Raw genomic sequence first — 22,791 nt, 5'->3', positions numbered from 1 at the left:
AGCACAAGGCAGGACTTTGCACAAGAGAGGCCTTGCAATTATGTTTTCTCCAAGGGAGATGCTATGGGAGCTGGTTGCCGTAGAAAATCTCAAAGCAGACATTCTCCAAGGAAAGGGAATACAGCTGCACTGGAGCTCCACCCAGATAACACTGAGTTCTGCAGTGAGCAAATGGAGTTCTGGAGAGCAGAAGTTCTGCACACATACAGGTGAAGCAACGTCAGCTGCACTGTGAGCTCACGGACTGGGGAAAAAGCTGAATACATAATGCTTGCTGGGAAATGCATGGCCATGGCCCTAAGCAGACCCAACAACAGGAGGTGAGAGCCCCGCGTGCAGCACGTTGCTCCTGGCAAACACATCAATGCCACTTCTCCGTGCACAGCGGTTGGGAATGGCAGCGCTGCTGATGGCATGTGCTAAGTGTTAATTACAGAATTCAGGCTCTCTGTGCTAGTATCATTTTAGCTGGACTAATAACAACAACGGCTCATTGCGTTTTTGGTTATGTTGTTAAAAGTTTTAATTACAGCTGCTGTCCTCCCGTCATTCCCTTGGCAGAGACTCTCCTCGGGGCAAAGTGGGAGCTGACACTTGCTGCTCCCTTCCTGCAAAGGGGTGTTTGTGGGTTGGGGGCTGGGCTCACCCACTGCCTCTGCCCCACAAAGCCCTTTCACAGTCATTCCCAGCCACAGAAGGATGCTGCAGGGCTGGGAGCGAGAGTCAGGTATTGCTCCAGCCCCTCTGTCAGCCCCCAGCCCTTCCTTCCAGCCCCTGGCCACAGCCCCCAGCCTCTGGTGCCCCCCCCCCCACCCAAGGCAAACAGCAGTGCCTGCCTGCAGTCCTCCCTGTGGAGCTGCTCACTGCAACATGCTGGCTTTTAATTTGCTTATCCGAGCAATAAAGCGGAAATGAGGAATAGCAGCTAATTAAAAGTATCGATTCATGTGGCATTCAAAGACATGCAGAGAGGGCCAGGAGGGGAGGAGAGATGAGGGACCTGGAGCAGAAGAGGGGAAAAGAGGACTGCAGCCCTTCAGATGGGTGCACCTTGCTCCCTGGGACTTCTCACTATGGGGAAGATCTTTGTCCTCCAGCAGTCCCATTCCTACAGGGCACTGTCTCCAAAACATCAGGTCTTTTCTGTACTGAAGTTCCCAAGCCTGGAATTACACCAGCCCTGTGCCAACACCAACTGAAGCTCACTATGCCCAAGGTATTTCTAAGAGAGATGGCAAGCAGACAAAGATCCTGGAATGGGGGAAGCACACAGCTGCTGCAGTGGCACAGCCTGCTTAAAGGTCACCGCTCACTGTCCCCTCTGACCTTCACATCTGTAAAGCTGTGTGCAAACACACAAAATACACTGCTTTTGTGTTCAGTTATACACAGCCAAGCACACACAGTACATCAACTGGGGAGAAGCTGCTGGAGGGACTAGAAGGAACCTTGGGGCAGCAGATCCAGATGGTCCCAGTCTGGCTGGTCCACAGTTCATCCACAGTTCATCCATCCTACACTTCATCAACCACACTCCACTATTAGAGCATGGCTTTCAGTACCAAAATCTGTGTCTGCAGCTCCCATGGGAATGGAAAAAGGGAAGATGGAGGCCATCACCATGGACTTGGGGCTCTATTGTGGCTGGGTTTCTCTCAATAGAAACATCTGGTTCATTAGATGAGGCAGGTGCTGAGACTCCATGTCTGGCCAGCACGTCTGTCTGCAGTGGAGGATGTCTGCTGAATCCTCACTTCTCAACAGGAGTTAGAACTTCGAGTTGTAATTAAAAAACAAGTAGAGTGAAGAGTATCTTGACAGCTCTCTGCCAGTGACAGAGCTATGAATAGACTCAGAAGCACCTGCAGACATCCATGAGATGAGAAACCAATGCTCTTCTGCTCATTACTAAACGTCACCATCTCCACACCCCTTCATCCCTTGTAGCTACCAACAGCTGTCCTCATGGCATGGGAGAAGAGCCAAAAACATGGTCCCCATGATCCCACACACCAAGTAGATCCACCATGACCCAGATTTGGGAACACGGTCCCCAAGTGCAGCATCACCATCTGGGAACTACATCATCTTTGAGATCCCTTCCAACCCAAGCCATTCTATGATTTATGATTCAGGATCACCCTTGTACAGAGGCAGGGGTGATCGTGCAGGCAAGGACTTTTCTATTACATATGGCTCCAAAAACTCCTCAGAGTAATACCAGAGTACCTTCAAAACTCACGACCTTCAGAACAGCCCTGGCAGCCTCCTCAGCAAGGTTTGCACCCACACCATGGGCACAGGGCCTGGAATATTCTTCAGCCTCCACCTTAAGTGTTTTCTGGGCTTCTTCTGAGCCCCAGGAAAGTCATGGGGGATTGCATGTGCACACTCAGCCTCCCTCTATCTCCAGGCGGCAGCAACTGGTGGGGCTGGCAGGAGAGGTGCTGGGAAGGTATCCCGAGTCTTTCCCTCCATCCCTCCAAGAGAGACAGACAAGAATGGCTTCACCTCCTGCTCACCCTGAGCCGCTGTCATGGTAACACATGTCCCCATTTGGGAAAGAATGGGTACTTCTGCTTGTTTATCCAAGGAGAGGCAGCACCCTGGTATTTCAAGCAGGAGAGGAACAGGGAAGCAAGCAAGACAATCAGAGATGGATAGTGGACAGGATAACCCACTCTGTGCTTCAGCAAGGCAAGAACACCACACCTTCAAGAGAGCTGCAGAACTCAGCCACTCCACCTCTGCTCCTCATAGCTGGGCAATGCGCCCCTGGGGCCAGAGATACTCTCTCCAGAGCACACTGAGACCCTGCACTGAGGCTGACAGAGGACTTGAGCTCCACAGGACCAAAGAGGGCCTGAGCACCAACCAGGCTCTATGGCACAGTGGATGCTCAGCAGCCACATTTCCTCCACAGGGCAGAGCCTGCATCAGTGAGTTAAGATTCAGTGATAATACCTCAGGAAGGTTTCTCTTACAAGTCCTTAGACACACAGGGCTGCAAACAACACTCCCATTGCTCAACCACAACAGACCCTTTGGCAGAGCTTGGAGCTTCAAGAGACTGCAGCTCAGCTGAACCTCAGCAGATACGGTGCATTAGGAAAAGCCTACATACCAGATCCAGGGCTCCATCTGGAACCACTCTGCAACCCTAAAATTCAATGGTCAAGGCCTATATGAACCTTGCTGACCTGACACTGGTTAACTTACCTCTCTGGAACAGGAGCAAATCCAGGTTATTAGCCTGATTGTCTAAGGAGAAGAGATCTGTTTGGAGCCTGTTCAGTTCACCAAAGTGGCTCTTCATGAGCATCTTCAGAAGAACAAACAGCATGTGGGCAGGAGTCATCCCCGTTGTGTCCTGGCAGGACCTCTCCATTTCCCCCAGCTGTGAGATGTGTACTTACCTTTCCCACAGGCCCACAAGAGAGATTTTCTAGGTATCAACTGGAGATGATTACTTCTTTCCTAGAAACAGTGTTCAGAGAGGAGAAGGAGAACCCAATACCAAACAAAGCATTTATGGTTGATTCACCCAGCCTTTTTCTACAGTTCTGGTACAGCAGATTTGCAGAAATCTGCAGCAGAGGTCAGGGGGCTCCTCGGGCTTGACAGCACTGAAAGGAACTGCCTGGCAACCCACGCCTTTCCCCCTCTGCCCTCTCTGGAGGGAAAGCCACAAAATATTTGCTCAGATTTGATGTCTCCTATTCACAACACACAGCTGTGTTAGAGCCTCTGTCCTACAGAGGATTACTTCTTTTTTTTTTTTTTTTTTTTTTTTTTTTCAATAGGAGAGATCCAGCAGAAACAAAACTATAGATAATATACGGCCAGAAGAGTTTAATGGACCCTCATTTTTTCCTCCTGGGTGCCAACCAGCATGCACAGCCTTTGGCATCTCCAGGAAAACTTTACAGGGAGAAGTTCATACTGCAGCCACCAGTGATGGGCAGCCACAGGGTGCATCTGCTGTGCCCCATGTCCTCTCTGCTGGGGATGCGGGCAGCCCAGCAGTGCAGCTGTGCCACTGTGCTCTTCTCTCCAGCATCTGCCTGTCGGCTCGCTGGAAAAATCATGGAGCTACTGCTAATTTCATTAGCAGGCCCATCAAGCGGTTCATCAATCTGTGATTTCCTGGCTTGCTGCCTCGAGAAAACAAACGGGATCTGCTCTGCATTCGGAAAGCCATCCTCCGGGGTAATTTGTCTGACAGCTTAAAGTTTCCCGAGTGGATTATTATCTCGGATTAAAACTGAGGGGGGTGAGAGGAAGATTGGTTTTTTTTCGTTTTCTCCAGCAAGAAGCGAAGATATCCCCTAAACTGTGAGCATCTCCCCCAGCCGGAGGCAGGAGCTGCCCTGCTCCAGGGACGGGACGGTCCGCCCGCATCGCCCTGCAAACCCAGCTCAGAGAAAAGCAAACCCGGCGCTCTGCTCTTCAGTACGGAGCCGTGCGGCGGTTCCGCGGCTCACAGCTCCCTCTCCCGGCCCTACCGCAGCAGCCGCAGCCTCCCTCCCGTCTCCCCGAGCCTGGGGTGGCTCACGGCGCTCGGTCTGAGAAGAGAGAGAAGCCGGGAGCCGAGGGTTTGGTAGCGAAAGGGGAAGTCAGAGCAGAAGACGGTTCATCACCAACCACAATCAGCTTAGATCTGACAGACCCCCCCCCTCCCATATTTCATCGAGGCAACCAAAAAAAACGTTATCATGCACCATGTTCTAATTTTGGTAATTTAATCTTCCCTCTCCCAGAAATCCCAGACCGCAGGGCCATTTCATTTCGAACAGAAAATCATCCAAAATAAAGGAAGTTGGGCTCGTTTTGGAGGGAAAAGAAAAGACAAAGCAAACGTTTTCCACCATGAGCCTTTGTGCTTTGCCATGCCCTCATTTGTCATCCCACTATTTTAGCCAAACTATGAGTTGAATTTGACCCAGCACATGAATTTCCCAAGAATTCTCTTCTCTAACAAGCTTTCTCCTCTTTGGAAGCCTCCTCTTTGGAAGTGCTGAGCTTGCAGGGATTGCATGGCCACTCTTACCTGCTTGCACCATGGGCCTACAGGGCTTTGCTGGTGGCAGTGACGGTTTAAGGTTTTTGTCCTTGCACACTTATCCCCATGACTGCCATTCATTTCTCCAGGCAGCAACTGGCCCTAAACTCCCACCGACTACAAGAAAACCTCCTGCCTAAGAAAATAAACGTGTTCTACACTCTTTCTGAGCTACCCACAGTAAAGCAAATATGGGCACAGTTGGGTCCTATCACCGCTTTGTTCCTTAAAAATATGTCATTTCAGTCATACCCTTCCTGGCACATCCAGCCATCATTAGATAGATGAGAGACAGCTGCTATCTTCGTTCCTCTCACAGGGCAACAGGCGCTGTCATTCAACAAGGAGCAGTCTTCACCTCCACACTGCACTCATCATCCGAATTCTCTGTAGTCCAAATAGAAATCCCTCCAGCACTGCAGCAGGAGAGCAGGAGGGACTGCTGTTGCCAGGTAAGAGAGATGCTTGGGCTATCCAGGTGTCTGTGCTGGGGCAATTTGATGGCTGAGCTCTGAATACAGCAGAAAGAACAGTGGGCAGCTGCCTGCTCTTCCAGCTGGATGCCCAGCCTCAGAATAAGAGGTGGAGATGACTTATGGGGTGACAGTGACCCAGACAAGCTTCCCTGTCTGCAGATATGAGAGGCACAAGTTGACTTTCTCACTTGAGTCCAGGTATGCCCTCCCCCATCAAGGTTCACATCCCACTTTCTACTAAGGCAAAAAGAAGAAGTGTGACTGACAGAGACCTTTTCCTGAAGCTGGAAGGAAACATCAGTAGTGGCATTAGCCACCCTTCTCTTCTTACTGACCCAAGTCAGAGGTTTCACAAGAAATGAAACAAGACTGAGGAGGAGCTAGGACAGCTGCCTGATTTGGAGCCATCTCAGGAGCTGCCACTCAGTGGCAATGCTGAGAACATGAGAGAAGTCCTGTCAAGGGAGTCAAAGCCACGGGAAATAGAAACTGCCTCAGCACAAGGCAAGACATCATCTAGCTGAGATCTGCACCCTCTCATTGCAACCCAGTAGGTGTAGCTTCACCCTCAACCTCAGACAGACTGTCTGAACTATCTGAGAAGAAGTCCTCCAGATCCTGCTGCCTCATTTGGGACTCCAGAACAGTGATGCGCTGCTTGAGCTTCATCTGGGCATCATTGTACTCTGTCAGGAGGCGTCCAAGGCGAGTGTGAAGTGTGTCCAGGTTCAAGGTCAGTCTGTCCAGCTTTTCTTCCACACTCTTCCCTTCCATGCTTTCTTCTTCAGCTGACTCATCCAGCAGGCCTTCCTTGCTAAGGATCTCCCGGCCACGTTCCTCCAAGACCTTTTTGGCATCGGGATACTCTGTGACCGCTTCCATCAGATCTTCCTTTGACAGGCAGAAAAGATCAGAGTAGCCCAAGCTACGGATGTTGGCTGTGCGCCTGTTGCCCATTTTGCTCCCTTTAATGTTCAGGATACTGATCTCACCAAAGCAGCCGCCTGCAGTGAGCAAAGCATATTGTGTTATTCCATCATCTGCCACCACAGCCAGCTTCCCCTCCTTGATGATGTACATCTCTTTTCCAATATCTCCTTTCCGGCAAACATAATCCCCTGGGCTGAACACCTGAGGGCGAAGCTTCAGCACCAGCTCCACCAGTAGACCTGCCTCACAGTCCTGGAAGATCCTCACCTTCTTCAGCGTCTCCAGGTGAACATTGATGGCAATCTCTGCCCTTAGCTTATCAGGAAGACTCTTGAGGACTTCCCGTTCATCTACTGCCTTCTTGTTGGTCCACAGGTAATCAAACCATTTGATGACTTTGGTTTCCATGTCTTTGCTCACCTTGCGGAACTGCATGTAGTGTTTAATGGCATCAATTTTTGCCTGGAACTCTGCTCTGGTGGCATTCATGTTGGATATCATGGACCCTACATTCCCCACAATGGTGGCAAAGATGAGGACACCGATGAGGAAATCGAAGATCACAAAGAGGTATTCTTCATCGCGCACAGGAGGAGGGGTCTCTCCAATGGTAGTCAAAGTCAGTGTAGACCAGTAGAGACAGTAGACGTACTCCCGGCTGAGATACCCGTATTCAGGGTCTGTGACATTGGGATAGACCCAGGTATCTTCTCCAAAGCCTATGGCTTTGGAGATGGCATAGTAAATGCATGCATTCCAATGGATGATCACCAGGATATAAAGAACCAAGTTGGCGATGCGGAAGATGTTGGGGTAGCTGGTTCTGGTCTCTGTCCTGTCAAAGAACTCAAACATGCGGGAGAAGTGCAGCAGCCTGTTGAATCGCAGCTCAGGGCGGTGCAGTCCCACAGCAAAGTACACCAGGTCTGTGGGCAGGATGGAGAGAACATCCAGCTTGAACTGTAAGGTGTAGATGTAGTTATCCCGTAATTTCTTCAGGTCCTTAACCAGGAGGCCCTGTTCCAAGAAACCTAACAGAGAAGGGAATGAGAGAATTATTTTGGCTTTTGTTAAATTCTACGGCAAGCTTTGTAAGCACTTCTGATAAACATTTCATGGTACGCCATGCAAATGCATATATTCCATCCTCCAAACATTACCAGTTCCACCTGTAAGCCAGGTGGGTGGCTTACAAGCTTTTGTTATCAAGCATTTGGGAAAAGCCAAGTAAAGATAATGCTTAGGAATTCACTCTGTTCCAGGAAGAAATAGGAACACCATGGTTTTCCTTCTCCAGATCAGAAATTATTGCAGTTCCAGACAGAAGGTGTACAGCCACCTCCTCCATTCCAAGAGCATTAAATACTACCATTTTTCCATGTAGATAATTCACTAGCTGAACTTGTGCAAAATCAGAGATACAGACATTCAACTCTGCCCGAATACTGATAGTAATGTGGGTAATTTTGTACAATTATTCAAAGGTGAAATTGGAAGCCAGGATGATTAATCTTTCATTCTGAAACTTACCTCATTTCTCAGATCTTTAAATTAGACTCTTTCTCTGGAGACTTGCTTCATACTAGTGAGAACCAAGGCAGACAAAACACTCCTTTTAATGGAGCTATAGATTAGGTCCCTCCACTTTTAAGATATTAGAGCAAAGCATTCACAAGGCAGGATGCTCACCTGTGCGCAGGCGGATCACTATGTCCCCAGCGTAAATGCAGTCTGAGATGTAATCTAGCACCAGCCAGAGGACAACATAAGTCTTCTGCAGGTCACTGAAGCAAGCCCTGCAGGATGAGGTGGTGAGACCAACAAATCTCTCTTCCAACCAAACGTAGGGTGATTCTTTCCTTTAGCTTCCCACCACCCCACAGTCATCAGCACCAGCTGTCTGAGCCTCACCTGAGCCACAACAAGGAGGTGAAGATGAGGGCTAGAGGAGACAGGAGCCCTGCAACATCCCAGCTCACCTGGCCACAAGCAAGCACCAGTTGTAGAGGACAGGAACAGCAATGACGGCCAGCCAGCGGTAATACCAGTCCCCTGCAGGGTCCACCACAAAGGACTGCCATTTCTTCCTGGAAGCAGAGAGAGGCCAGGGCTGGCAATGTGTGAATAAAGGGCTAAACATAGAAAATAGGGTTGGAAGGAACCAGCCGCATCATCCCCTTCATCCTTTGCACTAGCCTGGATCAAACAGCTGCAGCTTGACTGCCAGTCTGTAAGCTAAATCCAGTCCCAGGAGTGATAAGTAAAAATGTCCCACATTGTTTAAGTTCCTTTATCCCCAAAGTAATGCTCATTAGCATAGCAGAGGAGAAACCACAGCATGGCAAGGCAGAGCAGGTGGCCTCTGTGAGCTGCAGAGGCAGAGCCAGAAACAGATGTACAGAAGAGGGTGACCAGAAAACTTCTGTTAGATGACCTTGCCTCTCCTAAATGAGGCATGGATTGGAGCCAGATAGATCTGAGAGAAGAAGATTAATTAGAGCGGGAAGGAAAGCTTGCTGCACACCAGAGGGAGCACCATGGGGCTGCCCAAGCCCCAGAGCAGTGGCCGGCATCACAGAGCTGCCATCCCACACCGCCTGCCTGCAGACTGCTCAGCCCTCTTTGAACTGCTCCCAATCATTTGATCCTGCTCATCTTGGGGTTCTGAGATAAGATGCATGTGCTCCCATGGCCAGATCGCACTGGAGGAGCTGGGGAACAGGAACTCTGCAGCTGGACTGATAGGCTCAGCCACCACCACCTGCTAGGGCAAAACACCTCCCACTGCATCCTCACCTCCCTTCCAGCTTTGGAATGTGCAAAGCTCCCTCCAGCAATAGGAAAAACAACCCACTTGCCAGCACATTCTCTGTGCTCACCCTGCTGCTTCCGACAGCTTCAGAAGCAGACGTGTGCCTTGAAGCCCCCACCAGTGGTGTGCAGGTGGGACTGGAGCTCAGAGCAGGGCCAGCAGTGCTCTTTCACTCTCCCTCTGGGTGCAACTCTGGACAACCATGTGGTTCTCCCCACATTAGAGGAGTAAACAGTTGTGTTTTGCTCGGGACAGGATCGATGTGCAGCTAAAACATTTTCTGAGAAAGGGACCCTTTGCAATCTGAGGCATAAGGTAACTGGCATCTGGGAAATACCAACTTACCTGCAACCAGCCAGCACTGCTGTAATACCTGTATCACAAGTACTAATAATCTCAATAGCAACGATAATCATGTTGGTAGTTTCAGCTTTAAGTCACCAATGCCACCATCTCCCCAGGAGTGTAGTTGTCCCCCTTCTGAAGTCTGTGGGGCAGCACCAAATGTACACACCTCCCCCAGCCCAGGGACCTTAATCTTATCCCTTCAGCAGGGATTTACAGACCGTAGGGTGATGGCACTAAATTCTACTGTCCCATCCCCTGCAGATACCGTGCAGAGTGCAGCTTTTCCCAGGGAGCCGTAGGCACGGAGCAGCCCTCTCAGCACACATCAGCTCCTCTCCCTCCAGTAATTAACAAGCTCCTTTTCACCTCGCAGGGCAGAGCACTTTTTTTTTCCCGTGACTAGTAACAGCCTTGATACAAGGCTCAGATACTTGCCTCCTATAGAAAAGGATTCATTTCTTGGTGTTTTAATTACCGTGTACAATGGTAGGGTCCAGACTAGTCGTGAGCTTTGCCCCTTAATTAGCCAGCTGAAGAAAAGCCAGGTTATTGCTTTTCACCGGCAGTGCGAAGTGAGGAGATGAAAGCACTGGGTCTGAATGAGCCTTTTCAGAAAGCTGCCGTCACGGTGTCTGCCCTCGGAGGCGGGGAGACGGGCAGCAAAACGCACTCCCTTCATCTCCCTTCCTCCTGCAATGATGAATGAGGCTGGAGGAGCCCACTGGTTTGTGCTTGCCTTGGCATCCAGTGTGGACTCTCCACGTCCCTTGGCTCCTCCTTGGCCAGTACAGCTTTTTGCAGACCCACTTTGGCTCAGATGCCAGCAGAGCACAGCGGAGCCCTCCCGCTGCTGCCACCCCCTGTCCCTGGGCAGAGCTGAGCCCACTGCCCGTGGGACACCTGCCCTTCTCCCATTGCTGCTGACACAGCATCGCCTGTGGCCAATCTTCAGCCCAGGGAGGCTGCGTCACAGGGAAGGGCCCTACTTTTTGGTTTTCTCCTCGGCCTCCTCATCCTCTGGATCACTGCTGGCATCAGCAGGCACTGTCTGCAGCTCAGGACCCTGGAAGCGCTCAAGGAAGGGGTCTGGCTTCTGCTGCTCCTCCTGCAAGCTCTTGCTGGCCCAGTCCCGCAGCACCAGCACAAGCCTGACAATCCTAAATGGGGGAGAGAGGCAGAGTCAGGAGCTGCCCACACAGCAAGGGCAAAGCAAAGGTTTATGACAAAAGCCAGGTCAAAGCCAGGCACAAAACGTTCAGACAAGAGCCTGTGCAACAGCTTTCCAGCTTCCTTCCATGCTCTGGAAATGCATAGGACCCAATCCTGCCCTGCAGCCTGGCCCCAAACCGCTACCTGGCCAGAGCTGGTCTGCCTTGGGAAGGGGGGGCAGCTGGCTGCTCCCCCCCATATGCAGGAGTTCCTCTGCGCAGCTCCAAGGTCTCATCCTGGGTCGAGTGGGTCCTGCAGTGGGGAGAAGGGAGGGCCATGGCTTCACTGCACATCTCAGTGCCAGCCCACACCCTACTGGGTGAACCAGGAGAAGCAGACAGCTGGGGTGTGCCATTGTGCCCTGAGACTCAGCCCTGCTCCACCGATGCCACCCTTTCCTGAGCCATCCTGACCTGCTTGTGCTGAGCTCTGTGCTCTGTGCATCAGTCCTGGCTCTGGTTGGTAGGGGTGGGCAGGGGCCAGGCAGCTGCAGGCCGTTACTCCTTGCCATCATCCTTCCAGCGAGCTGCCCCAGGGACCTAGGAAGAGCAAAGAGCAGGAGCTCAGGCAGCAGGCAGTGTATGGTGTGAGCACTGAGTTATGGTACAGCACCAGAGGAAAGAGGGGCAAAGCCTAAGAGATGTGCCCACCCCACGTTTTCCACGTAGCTCTCACTGCAGAGCCCTATGAGGCATTGCACTTTCCCCAGGAGGCCCTACATCTGCCCCTGAAAGATGTTCTCCCCACCACCTGGGCTCCTCAGCCATTGCCAGGGCAACAGCATCCGTAGCACTGTGCCCTAGTGACAAGCTGCAGCTCTCCCACAGCCCAAGGGTGAGAAAACAGCCCCCAGGAGGGATGGGAGAGCATGGCCACTGAGGGGAGAGATGCTGTTCACACAGCAGCACAAGATGGGCTTAGCATGTACAAGACCCTTGCATTTGAGCAGCTTGCCCATTGAGCCCCTCCACCACCCTGCAGCCACAGGCACATGGGCAAAGCAGGCTCCTGGGGACAGGTCACTAGTGCTTTCCCACAGCAAATCTCACTGATGATGAACTGCATGCTCAGGGGTAATGCCTTGCACAGCCCTGCCCATGTCACCATTATGCACACACATTGGTCAGGGACCACGCAGAGCTGCCCACAAACCCAGCCACCTCCCCACAGTGACAGAGCCACTACCAAGATGCCAACACTGCCTACTTACAAGTCTGACGTCCCTTGAGGCCTCCAGCAAGCTAGCAGGAGTTGGCAGGGGGCATCTCCTCATAGCAGCCTCAGCAAACACCACAGCCTGCGTGTGAGGGGTCCCCACAGCATCCAGGACAGGCGATGCACAGTGTGTGTCCCCCCTCACTGCAGCACACTCCCAGCCCCTGGGCTCCCTCAATGCCCCAGACAGCATAGTGTGCGTCAGAGTAGTCAGCCACAGCAGCTTTGTACCCAGGGATCAAAGGGAGGAGGGACACTGCTCCCTCCCATGCATCCCCTTCTTCCCCCCCGGCCCTCCCTCCCCTCCATCCAGTTACCTGTTTCTCAGGCAGCAGGAAGCCACATTTGCTTCTCAGGAATCCCAGAGAATAGAGCTGCAGAGTTTGATGATGATCTTGAATTGAGCCTGTCACTGGTGTCTTCCTTGTTGTTTTGCACACAGACCCACTCTGACAATCAGCTGGCAGAACACTTGCAACCCCAAGACAATAAGGAAGGGGTTAACTTTCATTCTTTCCTACTCACATCCAAATGTGTGCAGTGACTGAAGCTGGGTCAGTCCTTTCCATGGGCACAGATTCAAGCACATCGTGCAAGTGTGATCTGAGAGCACCAGCATCCAGGGTCCATTCAGCACCAAAACTTTACCTTCTCTTCACCAAGCCTCATTCCCCACCTCACTGAAAATCTTGGCAGCAGTGAGCTTGAATAGATGTGGAACTTCTGCAGCCTCGGTTAGCAGCACTGGAGGGACACACCACCTCCCCTTGTCCCCATGCCACAGAACCAGCAACAGGCCAGAAGCAGTGGCAGCAGCTTGTCTCCCTTCCCACCTCTTTTGCTCCCTGCCTGCAGCCCCCTCCAAAAATGTGAGAGTTCCAGGAGCCTCGCTGCTTCTGTCCCTTTGGTGCACACCACACACCTCCCTCCAGTGCCAGACTGCACGAGCTGCCTCTTATTCTAAGCACGTTGTTGTGGCAGCCTTCCCAGGGGACACGCAGCTCTCCCACATGTACCTGCCTGGGACAACGAAGGAGGAAATCTGCAGATGCACTGCAGATGCACCAAAGAGCGGGGCAGCGTCCTGCTGCCAAGGGGGAAAACCTCAGCCACCCCAAACCAGGATTAGGTGGCACAGAAGACACATCCAGCACACATAGGGTTTATTAAAACATGCACTTCATGGGTCAGTGTTTCTAGATTTAAAGAAGGACTTGAGCCTCAGGCACAGGGCTGGGATTTGACCCAGCAGCAGCTCAGCACCACACAGCCCTTTGCTCAAACCTCCCCCCAGTGGGAGGGGGGAGAGAATCAGGGAAAAGAAAACAAAGAACTCATAGGTGGAGGTTAAAGATATTTACTAAGACAGAAAAGGAAGAAAAAGGAAAGCAGTAATGATAATAACATATATTTACAAAGTAAGTGATGCACAATGTAATTGCAGACCACCCACCTACCAATGCCCACCAGTCCCCAAGCAGCAGCTGCTCCACCAGCTCCCCACCACTGCCAAGGCTTTCCACATGATGCCATGTGGTATGGAACACCCCTGTGGTCAGCAGTCCTTGCTTCATCCCCTCCCATCTCCCTGTGCCTCCCCAGCCCCTCACTGGCAGCACAGTGCCAGAAGCTGAAGACTGAAAGGTCCTTGGTAGTTGCAGCACTGCTCAGCAACAGCCAAACATCGGTGTGTTATCAGCCCAAAGCCAAAATGCAGCACCATACCAGGCACTATGAAGAAAAAATGCAACTCTGTCCCAGCTGAAACCAGGACAAAAAAATCACCTTCTACCCAATACAAATTGCCAATAATTAGCCTTCAGGAACACATCCCATCTGATCACCTCACTTCCATGTATTTCCAGCCTGTCCACATCCCTGAGCCATGTCAGGAGCCCTGCTGCCATCCCTTAAACACAGCACCACAGACCCCCTTCCTGCTCTCACCTGCAGTAAATCCCAGTGCTGTTCCTCAACCCAGACATCAGCCACAGGTTCAGACCTGCAATTACTTGTGGGACAGTTATTTATTAGTAAATGTCCAGCTGCCAGATTTACAGCCATGCAGACTTGATGCAGCAGCAGGCAGGGAACAGCTAAGCATCCATGTCTGTAAATAAGCCATTGAGACATCTGGGTGATTTGCAGATCCAGCTACAATCATTTATAGGTGGGACAGAGAAGTCCTATTGCCAACACCTGCCCCAGGCCTGCAGGCACCACTCTAGCAGATGTGTTGGATGAACCACAGTTCACTGTGAATCCAAGTGTTCCTAAACATCAAGGAAGGAAAGAAACAGCAGAGCTGTTGAACTGGGCTTGGTTTTTGGCACCTGAGCCAAGGATTCCCCTCACCTGTGCTGTTGTACCATGCTGAAGTTACAACTTGGCAGCAGACTGGGAGTGATCCTGCCCTCTGGCACTGGCAATCTCACAGATAACCACTGCTGCCCAAATGGGCAACTGTCCATGGCCTGTCTGCTGCCTGCGCTGTTATTACAAGGTCTTACAATTACCCTGGGGAGGTTTCCCATGTACATCTCTCTGGGAAAAAGCCAAGCTCCTGGATAAGTCCAGAGTCCAGAACTCAGCAGTGCTCTTATAGCCACCTGGGATCCGAGTGCTTGCAAAACCACTGCTGAGAGCCTCCAGCACAACAGGAGCCGAGGAGGTGGTGCCACAGCAGAGACCATAGAATCATAGAATTGTTTGAGTTGGAAGGGACCTTTAAAGGTCATCTGGTCCAACTCCCCTGCAGATGGCAGCCCCTGGCTCCTCCAGGCCCACCCCTCTCCTGGAGCAGGGGCTGCCCTGGCACAGGACAACTCACACAGTTGCTCAGGGAAACAAAGAAAACCTAGCAGCAGTTCAAAAACACCCAAACACTCTGCACAAGCTTTTGGGGTAGAAGTTGAAGAAGGGACCACAGCAACTGGTGCTGATGCCCAGAGATCTGTGGGTGCCCATCCCTGGAGGTGCTCAAGGCCAGGTGGGATGGGGGGGGCAGCCTGAGCTGTTTGGGAGCAGCCAGCCCATGGCAGGGGCTGGGACTGGGTGGGCTGAAAGTTCCCCTCCAATCCAAGCCATTCTGCGGTTCTATGAATTGGCTGAGAAATTTTATGGAGGCAGAACTAAGTTATCCAAGCTGTGACACAGGAGGGGACCAGTTCAACATGGCCTAAGATTGTAACAGGACCTGATGTCCACAGAAACCTAACACTTGGCTTTGTGCCTCCTCCAATACACAGCCCAAGGGGCAGAGGCTCTCCCATTGATCTATGCAGGACAAATACCTCCTGTGTAATTCACAAATTTCTTATGAGGCTTGGGTTTTCCACAGCAGCTTCCCACGTGACCATTGACCCCATCAAACATGCCACATAGTTGCTACCACACACCAAACACAGCCCAGCCCTGGGACTGTGCACACTGGACCATGCTCTCTGTCCCACCCCACCACTCCCTGTCATCCATCTCCAGCTGCTGTGGCACCAAGTCCAGCTTTATGGTTCCACCTCAGATCCTAAAGGATACCAAGAAGCAGGTCAAGTTCAGAAGAAACACACAGTTTTACCATCCACAATAAGTGAGCAAGGATCCTTTCTCTGCTCTCACCCAGGGTGGGTCAGGGAGCCCAAGGCACAGAGTCATCTCCACAGCCAGAGCCAGGTGTTGACGAGGCAGGCAGAGAGCAGCATGGAGTACACCAGGGGCTCCTCTTTCCGCCAGGCCTTGTGCTGCTCCTCCAGCACACACAGCCGCTCCGAGATCCTTGCCAGCTGCAAGGAGAGCAGAGTGAGGATCACCACCCAAGGCTAGTTGGCAATGCCAGCAAACCAGGACCTAGCAACAAGCCCTGGAGCACCCTCAGCCACCCTCCTGCAGCTTTCCTAGGAAACACCTGCAGCCCTACGCTACTTCTCTCACCTCCTTTTTCATTGCTGCAGCCTCAGCCACGATGACCTCCTCTGGGGCTGCGCCAACCTCCTGGGAGCTGCGGGAGGAAAACAGAGATGCACACTGTTCAGGAGGTGCAGTTACCCTCCTGCACACATGGCACTGCCATGGGGAGCCCAACCATGCAGCACTGTGTGCACAGCCAGGTCGTGCTGTCAGCATGCAGCACTGGGAGAGAGGAAACAACGCTCACACGGCATCTAGCAACTTCTTCGTACCCCCATCATGCTTATACCTCCACCATGCTTATACCTCCACCATGCAGCCCGCAGTGGTCACAACAAAGCACTCAACACATGCTACAACAAGCAACAGGAAAACCACATGCTTAGTTTCTTTAGAGACCCAACAGAGAGAAAACATATTTACCCAGAGTCCATTTCCTATAGCCAGAGGAATCCACTGAGGATTGGATAAACCATCATTAGAGCAAGTCAGGCAAACAGAGGTCCCACAGCCAGTGCCCAAATGGAGGGATGGTATTTACCCAGCAAGAGAGGACCCAGTGGGTAGGAAGCAGCTACTAGTGGGGGACCTGTCATCTGACTATGTGCCAGCCTGCCTGGGTTTGCTGGCACCAGGATTTGGTCCTTTCCAATACTTCCCTCACAAAAGGCATTTTTTGCCCTCACAGCAAATGTTATTTGCAACCAGAAGCATAAATAAGGATTCCAACCATGCATCGCTTCCCTCCTTCTCCGAAAACAAAGGGACAGAGGCCATGGATGAGCATCTCCTGCAGATACAACCTTGCTCCAGGGCTTACAGCACAAAGCCACAAATAAAGAAGGTCCACGCTGAAAAATTAGAGTTGCCATGTTCATCTGTTGTTCCCATCATTATAGGGTAGCACTCCATCAGCTCATCTGTAATCCAAAGTTCTCCTGTACACACCTGTTCTCCAAAGTTCTCCTGTACACATGGTGGATGCTCCACACTCAAGGTCAGGCTCAGAGCACCTGATGGAGCTGTGGATGTCCCTGTTCATCGCAGGGGAATTGAATCTGATGGCCTTTAAGGGTCTCTTCCAACTCAAACCAGTCTATGTTTTGCCACAGGCCCTCACTGACATGTTATGGGTTAATGGGGTTGAGTGAGTTCTTCTGGGGAACTCACTCATTACATTCGAGGAACTGGCCTGAAAACACACTCATGAGACAATGCATCCACGTAATTTACCACGCAGCAATGGTAAATATGAAAGTCACAACAGAAAGAATATCCAATTTCACCAAGTACAAAGCCATTAAAATTGGACACTTCCTGCAGCTTTTACTTGAAAAATCCCCATTGACACAAGTGAACACCCTTTACAGTAGAGAACAGAAATTACCTCTGATGACTCATACTCTTCAAGAGGTCACTGCCATGGAAGTATTGCAGCCTCTCTCTGAGGGCAGAGCTTTCTTCATTAAAATTTCAGGATAAACAAGTGAGCTCAGTCACTTCTTTTATTGTTGTGGGGAGTACAAAAGAATGCATGCATTTGATATGATGCAGAGTACCAAGAAAAGGCGTTCCAAGTTGCCTGGCTCCAAAGGGAGATGGAGAGCTGGGGAGAACTCAGGACTCACCCCATTCTCTAAGTTCCTTCCTCCACAGTATCACAGCTAAAACTCCTCCACGTCAGACAGGAGAAGGTCTATGTGTGCAATAACCAAATTTTTAGAAGCTAAAAAAAAACACCACATTTGAAGATGTCCCTGCTTTTAAGCAGTGCGCTGGCCATCACCTGGTACTGCCTGCAGAGAGAAACTCTGCTGCCTGCAGCCCTGCTCCGGATGGGGAGGGAAGGTACCATGTGCCAGGGTGGCATGGATGATGGATGCTCCCCCTCCTCCCCATCTGCCTGGAGGTTTCACTCAAGGAGAATCATTAGTATTCTGATAATTCAACCTTGGTGATTCTGTGATTTTTAGGTGCTTCTGTGTGGAAGCAGGATTTGGGTTAAATGATTCTTATGGGTCCCTTCCAACACAGGATAGGAGATGGTTCTATGAAAAGGTGACTGAAGAGCAAACAAGAGATTGTCATGCATGTTGTGAGGACATGGGAGAGGTGTCTTGGTGACAGGATCAAGACTGGGCCATCTGTGCTGGGTTTTGATTCCCTTCCCACATTTCTCTCCATCACGTTATCAAGGCATGCAGAAAGAGTAGCACTGAAGAGTAGCTGAAACCCAGAAGTGTCCCAGGAGGTGTTAGGTCCCTTGGGTGGCACAAAAACAAGCAGGAGGCACCCAGAGTTGGCAGTATAGGTAAGAAGAAGGGGCTGGAGCAGCCATGTCCTGTGAGGTTAGAAAGCTCAGGGCTGGCTCCCGCCTTGGCAAGGCAAAGCTAGGTCTATGTAGAGCAGCAGGGAGGTGGCTCAGGACAAGCCAACATCACCTGGATGGCACTGGGTCTCGCAGAGAGTTCTGGAAACGGTGGAAGAGCACCTGGCCCAGCAGGTACATGGTCTGGAAGATGTTCTGCATGGAATAGATCCTGCCCGTCCTGGCAAGGAGGGGAAGTGGAGCACTGTGAGCTGGTGGGGGGCAGGTATCCAGCCTGGGATGCACACAGAACCACAGTGGTTACTGCCTGGCCTCACACAGCACAATCACAGGCCCCACGTCCCTCCAGCAGCTCTGAGCACCACAGGGCGATGCCATCAACACCCAGATCTCTGTGTCTCCAGGTGAGAGGAGCTCCTCCAGCAGCCCAGGTTCAGTCACTTGGATCCTCCAAAGGCAGCAATGACAGTGTGACAACCACGCCTCTCTGCCAGCCCAGGACAGGCTTTCTTCTAGGCAGAAGATAGCTCTGCTCTGGAATTAAGCTCAAGAATTTTCTCCACTGGAGAGAAAGACCATGATATCAACCACATTACTGTTCACAAAAAGCACACGTGCTCTTTGCTCACCCTGGCTGCAAACCTAACAGCCAGGCAAGGACCCACAGCGCTGCCACCAAGCTCCAAGTGGGGACATGCTGTCCCATGTGCCTCAGGTGGCAGCAAACCTCTCCTTACTGATGCCAGAGGACACTTTCCTCTTAACTAGCTTCATGCAAGACTAGAGTAGCCCTGATTTGGATCCCCCCCCCATCTTGGGGCACCAACGACCCCACGGATGCTGGTCCCTACCCACCCTGCACCACTCCAGGTCCATGCTCACCGCTCATGGTGCAGGGCTGGGCTGGGCAAGGCCAGCTGGGTGCTGTCACTTGGGGACCGCCGTGATCCACTGCTGTGCTGGCTCTGCCGCCGTGACCTGCTGCTGTGGTGGCCCTGTTGGCATCAAACACAGATGCATTAGAGACAATGAATCATTAAGGTTGGAAAAGACATTAAGATCATCCAGTCCAATCATCAACCCATCACCACCACCCTCAGTTTAGGCAGAGCCAGCCCTGTGCCCCATGAAAAGCCCTCAGTGGCAGGGGCATTGCTCAAGCCCCAGCCCAGTAAGGTGATCCTGGACTTCCAGAGCAAAGCAACCACAGGGAACATGCTCCCTTTGCCAACACATGCAAGCCCACCCACTCTCATTAACAGTACCAGTCGTCTGCGATTCTGGGCACTTGATCTGCCAGCCATGTGCATAAAAGGAAGCTCCCCCAGTGCAAAGTGCTGAGCCGAGGAGTCTAGGGACACGCACACCTCAGTGCAGGGGACATTCCTCTGCTGGTCCAGCAGGATGGGTCTCAGATCTGCATCTGATGCTTCCACAGAAAAGAGAGAGGGAAGAATGAAACAGCAAGAATGAACGTGCCCCATTGTCCTCAGGGCAGCAGCGAAGAGAGATTCTCTCACATAGTGCTGTCAGCCCTATGTCCACTGTTAATGGATGTACATCAAAAGCCACATTCTGAAGATGTGAGCAATTAGAGAGCCTGGAGGGATGTGGAATGGAAATCAACTGGATGTACCACTCCAGGAAAGCAAGGTTTGAGAGCAGTTTGTCTCAGCATCCCCAAAACTGAGAGGAAACTGGAAGACATGGAAGGAGATGCCTCCAGATTTCACTCCTCACATTTTGGATTGAAGGCCCCTCCTGCCTTCTGCTAGTCACCTTCATCCACCTTTCATCCTTAGGCATCTCCACCTTCCCACACTACCTTCCAGAAGAAAGGTGACTACAATATCTGACTCCTTCCTCTCCTGCAAAGCAAACCACTGAGCGCTGTAGAAAACAGTTCTCCCTACAATGTTACAGAGCCCCGCCAAACTTCAGGCACCCCAAAAAAACCCAGTACATTACCTGCAAGTGAAATCCTAACAGGGATGTGTGTTGGAAAGGAAGGGGGTACACCTTCAGGCATGGGCTCCTCATCCACAGGGCTGAAGCTATTTGCCACAGTGAGTCTGTTGGGGACCTGCATCCTTCGATTGATGTCCTCAGTGAAGAGCAGGTCACAGCGGACTGCGTTCACTTTCTGCTCCAAAAGTTGCCACATCTTGTTTGTTTTCCCCAGATTGCACAGGCAGCTGAGTGACACCTGCACCGGGCAAAACACGTGCTTAAGGCATCTACACGCACACAGAAGCAACAACAAACAGAACCATAGGAGATGTGCTGGAGAACAGGGAGTCCTATGGAGCTCAGGTGGCAGGGGCAAGGGCATGGGGTGGGAACAGCTGTCAGCAGGATGGGATGGAAGAACTAAACTGTCCCCACACACACTTTCACCATAGTATCCTCTAGAGCTGTACTGCATCCATGCCCATCTCCTGGAGGGATCCACACCAAGGAGCTGAATGGGATGGACTTTGTTTCAGGCTGTGGTGTCAGACACTGACCATCTTCCCACAGGGAAAGGAAGCTTCTTCCAGCAAGGACACAGCAGGGACACAGGTCCCCAGTCCCTCTGACTCTCTGCTTTCTGATTTATTGTTCTCAACATTACTGCTGTACTGTTCTGGGTTCTTCCAGACCGCAGCCAATCCCATTCCCCTACAGACCCCTTGGCCCTCCCTTCTGCCCTCGAAATACAGAAGAATCCCCCTTTGCTTCTGAGTCAAAATCCCCCAGCACAGCCCAAAGCACTGCAGGAAGGGGACGTTTTCCTCTTCAAAGCTCAGCAAGTGAGAACGGGAGGAGGGGAGGAGCAGAACGCAGGGGCTCAGCATGCTCTGATCACGTCGGGCTCTATTTTTAGCATCCTGTGCTCTGACGCTGCATTGCCAGCCCAGCAAGCCACTCCCAGCTGGCAGCAGCCAGGGCTCCCTACTGCCATCCCCATCCCCATCCCCATCCCTATTCCCATTCCCATCCCCATCCCACCCCCCGGGAGCAGCAGCAGCACTCCTGGAGCCGCACACATGGCCGGAGATGCAGCCCCAGAGCACCAATCCCATCACAGCACCAGCAGCCCTGTAACTCCAGGCATACCAGGGCGGCTCCCCGCCAACAGTAATCACTTCACTCTGTTCTCTCCTCCTCCATCATTAAAAACCTTTTAATTAAAGGGACAGAAGCCTGCCCAGCGTCATCAGCTGCGGCACTTTGCTGCGTCCATGTGTGTAGGAACGAGATCCCCGTGCCTGCAAATCGGGTCGGCCCCGACACCGAGTCCTGGGACTGTCCCAGAAAGGTGCCATTCCCGCAGCGGAATGCTGTATCAGACACGCAGCCCCACGGCCCGCAGCCATGGCAAGCACAGGGTTCCACCTCCGGTTTCGGGGTTTTAGAGATATAAACGCCCTGCGCTGTCTTCTCATCCTTCTCTCTGGGAAAGCAGCATATGAGGAGCGATAAATCAGAAAGGGGAGAGAGGTTCATGTCCTAATCACCTACGGAACTGCCACAGCTCCCAAGGAGAAAAGGAATGAGAGGGGAGCGAGGAGCGGGCTCTCACAATCTAAGCCACACACAACAAAAACCCACAAATGTCAAAATCCATAAGAAAGAGCTTAAATGGCCGGATTTCCGCCTTTAACTTTCTGCAGGGGTTTCTCTAGCTGCTACCGAGCAATCCTGCTCACGCCGATGGAATCCCCACCTCCGCGCTGTGCTTCTCCTCGCATTGGCAGTGCGGGGGACGCAGCGCTGAAGAGGGAGGAAGCGGAGGGGACCCCCCCGTCCTGCCCTGCGCAGGGACCTCCCGCCCCTCCCGGCGCGGACAGGAGGGGCAGCAGCATCCCTCCGCCCCAGACAGCTTGGCACCCCCAGCCTGAGGCTCGTGCCCGCAGATCTACTCTGTTCTGCTCTCCTCTCCCAAAGCCCCCCCGTTCGCCCCCCACAGCCGGGCTTTGCCCCAGCGCAGCGCCCGCTCCCCGCTGGCGGAAAGGGCGGAGGGAGGTGGGAGTGGGCACTTACTTTTTTTTTTTTTTTTTTTTTTTTGCAGTTTAAAGCAACTTCTCAACCTGTTAGCAGCCGCTCTTCCTGCCCGGCCGGCGGAGAGGTGATGTCAGCGGGGCGAACCCTCCCCTCCTGGCACAACGCCGGGCTTAAAGGCGCAGCCGCTGCTCCTGCCGGCCTCCCCCGGGCATCGCCGTGCCGGAGCCGAGCTCTTCCGCCTCTCAGTGGAGCGTGCAGCGATAAAACTATCCGTTTGGGATGAATGACGGTTTTAAAAGCTTCTGAATGGGGACGGAGTCCAAGGCCTTACCATAAAATCCAGTTCTGAAAGGGCTTAAAATAAATCTCGCGCTGCCCTAGTCTTGCTATTTAAAGGGGATTATCTAAGAGGTTTAGGCGCGCAAAGAGGAATGCAGAGACGAGCTGTGCGCCCAAATCCCCTCCCGGCCGTCAGGAAATCCCTCACACTCACATACCAGCCGGGCTCGTAGGACATTCT

The 22,791-nt window shown here is 52.1% G+C and overlaps 2 protein-coding genes across 6 annotated transcripts; both read right to left on the bottom strand.

The window, feature by feature from the left end:
- Nucleotides 1-4,721: 4,721 nt before the first annotated feature.
- Nucleotides 4,722-13,120, bottom strand: CNGA2 (cyclic nucleotide gated channel subunit alpha 2). Its single transcript, XM_031594360.2, has 6 exons — nucleotides 11,251-13,120; nucleotides 10,982-11,089; nucleotides 10,615-10,785; nucleotides 8,448-8,555; nucleotides 8,158-8,264; nucleotides 4,722-7,499 (listed from the first exon to the last, which is right to left on the bottom strand). The coding sequence occupies exons 1-6, from the start codon at nucleotides 11,349-11,351 to the stop codon at nucleotides 6,076-6,078; spliced, it is 2,019 nt and encodes a 672-aa protein (XP_031450220.2). The 5' UTR covers nucleotides 11,352-13,120; the 3' UTR covers nucleotides 4,722-6,075.
- Nucleotides 13,121-13,246: 126 nt separating this feature from the next.
- On the bottom strand, nucleotides 13,247-22,759 carry LOC116229700 (mitochondrial fission factor homolog B-like). 5 transcript variants are annotated; one of them, XM_090150208.1, is made up of 7 exons: nucleotides 22,311-22,759; nucleotides 20,253-20,490; nucleotides 19,550-19,713; nucleotides 19,167-19,279; nucleotides 18,397-18,558; nucleotides 15,980-16,046; nucleotides 13,247-15,831 (listed from the first exon to the last, which is right to left on the bottom strand). In XM_090150208.1, exons 2-7 carry the CDS (start codon nucleotides 20,446-20,448, stop codon nucleotides 15,700-15,702), a joined length of 834 nt encoding a protein of 277 aa, XP_090006334.1. In that variant the 5' UTR covers nucleotides 20,449-20,490; nucleotides 22,311-22,759; the 3' UTR covers nucleotides 13,247-15,699. The 5 variants fall into 5 exon arrangements, with proteins under 5 accessions (XP_090006334.1, XP_090006335.1, XP_090006336.1 ...); XM_090150209.1 differs by lacking the exon at nucleotides 22,311-22,759 and adding an exon at nucleotides 21,994-22,295 and having other exon boundaries at nucleotides 19,550-19,707; XM_090150210.1 differs by lacking the exon at nucleotides 22,311-22,759 and adding an exon at nucleotides 21,994-22,294 and having other exon boundaries at nucleotides 18,397-18,504.
- Nucleotides 22,760-22,791: the final 32 nt, after the last annotated feature.

Source organism: Phasianus colchicus, chromosome 14 (assembly GCF_987193195.1).
Source record: "Phasianus colchicus chromosome 14, bPhaCol1.hap1.1, whole genome shotgun sequence".
NCBI classification, from domain to species: Eukaryota; Metazoa; Chordata; class Aves; order Galliformes; family Phasianidae; genus Phasianus; species Phasianus colchicus.
The sequence above is the reverse complement of the archived record's forward strand: the minus strand, read 5'-3'. Positions and strand labels throughout refer to the sequence as shown.